Source organism: Anarrhichthys ocellatus, unplaced genomic scaffold (assembly GCF_004355925.1).
Source record: "Anarrhichthys ocellatus isolate YVR2014 unplaced genomic scaffold, GSC_Weel_1.0 scaffold100, whole genome shotgun sequence".
NCBI lineage: Eukaryota > Metazoa > Chordata > Actinopteri > Perciformes > Anarhichadidae > Anarrhichthys > Anarrhichthys ocellatus.
The window spans coordinates 504,340-507,500 of record NW_022280130.1 but is presented as its reverse complement, the minus strand read 5'-3'; the positions used below and the strand labels follow the sequence as shown (position 1 = coordinate 507,500).

The following is a 3,161-nucleotide window of genomic DNA, read 5'->3' as shown; positions in this document are numbered from 1 at the left end:
ATTATAGACATGACCTTCATATAATGTGTTACATAATTCCTTATTAATAAATGATTAAATATTATTCTGGTTGACTGAAAGGCTTTTATTGATGCTTATGTTAAATTGAGAAACTCAAGACGGTTTATTAAAGACTACTGACATTTCTAAGTGCAGACATGATGATTTATTATTTACATTGAGAAACATCAGCATTTTAACCAATAAATAATTTGTATCAACTCATTTATCAGAAAGTAAAAAGTATAAATATATATATTAGAGTAACAGACCAACATTTTGGAAAATGAAGCACATGAAGCAGAAATATCCACATGGCATGGCACATGTGTTGAGAGTGTTACCTGCTCTGTAACTACTCCATCTCTCTGAGCTTCAGTGGTGGTGAGTTAGAAAAGCTGGAAAGAATTCCAACTCTCTCTTTGACACAAATTTCACTTCTGGATCAACTTTTAGATGTTAAATTAATGAAAAATGGTGAAAAAACTACAAACAAGTATTCCCACTAAACCCACTGACAGGCAGTTTGAATCCTAGACCACTGAAAGAAGGTCTTCCTATAAGACAACTACACATTGTGAAGATCTTAAAGAAACTTTTAAACCTTTTAAATAAAACAAGTTCCAAAAAAAACAAGTTTCCTTCTCGACAGACTGATTGTTCTTACAACAGCTGGTTTTCTGTCTTCCATCATGTTTCGCCGCTCCAGAGCTATTAACATCGTTGCCTCTTATGCGAGTTAACAGTATTGTAGGAAAAAAATAGCATACAAGCTCAGTTAACCCTTTACATACAGATTACAAAGGATGATCGCCGACCTCACGTGTCTGTAGGAAATATGCAACTCTGCTCCCAGTTCTTGCTGTTTGGACACATGTTACCTGCAATGCTTTCAGCTAAAAATGGGTCAGTGCATTACAACAATACTCTGGTATATTCAGGGCCCTGAATCAGAAAGTGGGGCTAGTGAAAACCCAGAGATGAGGAAACCTCTGGGTTTCAGATCCATAAACTCTGGTGAACCTGACCCAGACACGCCCTTTTATTCCCGCTTTATCAAAGGTTTCCTGTTTGTCAGATTATAAATCCTGCGTCCATATTAGTTTGTTATTTAGGACTATTTTAACTAACCAGTGTTATCCGCTGTCCTCTCATTTCCTTGAACAGCATTTTTCTGACATCACATTCAAATATTATACTCGACACTAAAGCATTTCTACTTGAATGTTTACTGCACATTAATTGTGTAATCTCTGTATAAACAGTAGAAGTCAACATGAAGCTTTAGACCCGGAGGATCAATGAATAATAACCTCCTGATGTGATTGGTAGTTTACAGTCTGAACATGTTTTACCAACATCGCAGTGACTGTGTTTACATTTAGTACATGAGTTGAAGTAGCTGAAATAATGCTGATGAGCCAAGATCCAATTTAAAATACATTTATTTAACGTGCAAATCCTGACACACACATTACCACTGGATCAGATTGTGAGGTTAAAATCATGTCTCCGATCGATACACTTTTTGAACCAATACTTTTCATCTTCAGTGTTCCACGTCGGGAATGTTCAACTCCAGAGTTCAGGGTTAGGCTCAGACTTTGTTGAAGCTGCTATCTGAAGCAGGAATTTGAGACGTAAACCATCGAGAGCAACGATTGTCTTATTGAACGTCAGTGTGAGTATAACCGTCTGATTGTATGAAGGTACATGGGGCCTTGTTGCAGGGTCCTGGTCCAGGTCTCATCATTCTCCTTGTGACTGCATCTGTTTACAAAAGGCCTCAAACTGCTGCTGCTCCAACTCCGTCATCACCTTGTTCAAGGCATAAATCTGCAAATCAAGAAGGGAAGACAGCGGACGCAGCTGGTCATACAGGAGCGAGAAGGAAAGTGGAACACATCACATTTACTACCAGAATAGACTGTGTGGTGTTAGGTCACCTCGGCTCTCTGGCGCTGCTTGTGCTCTTGCTGTGCAGACTTCTGCCGGGCTCGGTCTCCTCTGGTCGGGGTGGAGTTCAGCTTCGGCTTGTCTTTACGGCAGGCTGGCTCCATGGCGACGGTCCTCCAATCAACCTGGGAGGTTTAAGATAAATACAATATGTCTGACACTTATTGTTAAATAAGCTTGCTTATCTATACATATACAAACAACCCAAAGCGACATGTTTGTCATTCATAATTATTTTCAATTTGAATAATATAACTTGCATATCGCTAGCATACAGAAACAGTAAATGAGCCATTTCCAGTAAGCTAACGCTAATGTTAGCTTAAGCTGTTAGTTTACAGAGTAACAGTCAAACCCGCAATAACAGTTGTGTTCCAGTTAACGGTGCTCCTACCGTGGGATATAAAACGGCGGAAAACAGTAATATAAGTTGATTTAAGGTTGAGTTAGCCGGAGAGGTGGATGTAGCTAGTCCTCAGCCGACAGCTGTTCACAGGTGTCACCAATAAACAAATCCGGCTTTCGCCGTCAAGCTTTAATTCAAAGGTTCCGGCTGGTTTTGTTTCCGCCTTACCGCCATCCAGCGCCGCTGTCTTCAAAATAATGAATTAATACACATAAGAAAAAATATAAGATAATAAAAAAAGAAAGAAAAAAACATAACTATCTGTATTTTCAACATGTCCTTCCCTTAAGTAATCTCATCTCAAGTTCTTTATATTCATACAGTATACTCAAACATTCATGAAAAACAACCCTTCATGTCAACAATATGCAAATCAATATACAAATTCTAGATTTCCTTGCTTATTTTTCTAATGTTATTATTTTTTAATTTTTTTTACAATTTATCAATATAAATGTGCCGTATACGGACCACAAAGAGCACATAATGAAGTAATGCTTTTTGAGCATTCATCCATTTAGTGTTAAAGTAGCCAGGAGAAGAAATCCCAGAAGAGCCTGCATGTTCATAACTTCCCAAAATAAGGTAGAAGAGCAAATAATAATGGATAAGTTTAAATAGTGTGTGCAATTGGAAGACAATGTTCATGTTCCACTAATCTGAAATGACCAAGAAATCTATCTTGGAAAACATTATGAAAGCTGTGCACAGTGAACTCGGTAACTAAGAAATGTTGCTGCTTACAGCAACATTTACACTTCATTGCTGTGAGCTTCACACATGAAATTCCACTCTCCTT

At 38.0% G+C, this 3,161-nt stretch overlaps 1 protein-coding gene across 1 annotated transcript; it reads right to left on the bottom strand.

Moving 5' to 3' along the window:
• Positions 1-1,427: 1,427 nt before the first annotated feature.
• Positions 1,428-2,469, bottom strand: svbp (small vasohibin binding protein). Its single transcript, XM_031875954.1, has 3 exons — positions 2,351-2,469; positions 1,947-2,081; positions 1,428-1,836 (listed from the first exon to the last, which is right to left on the bottom strand). The coding sequence occupies exons 2-3, from the start codon at positions 2,058-2,060 to the stop codon at positions 1,750-1,752; spliced, it is 201 nt and encodes a 66-aa protein (XP_031731814.1). The 5' UTR covers positions 2,061-2,081; positions 2,351-2,469; the 3' UTR covers positions 1,428-1,749.
• Positions 2,470-3,161: the final 692 nt, after the last annotated feature.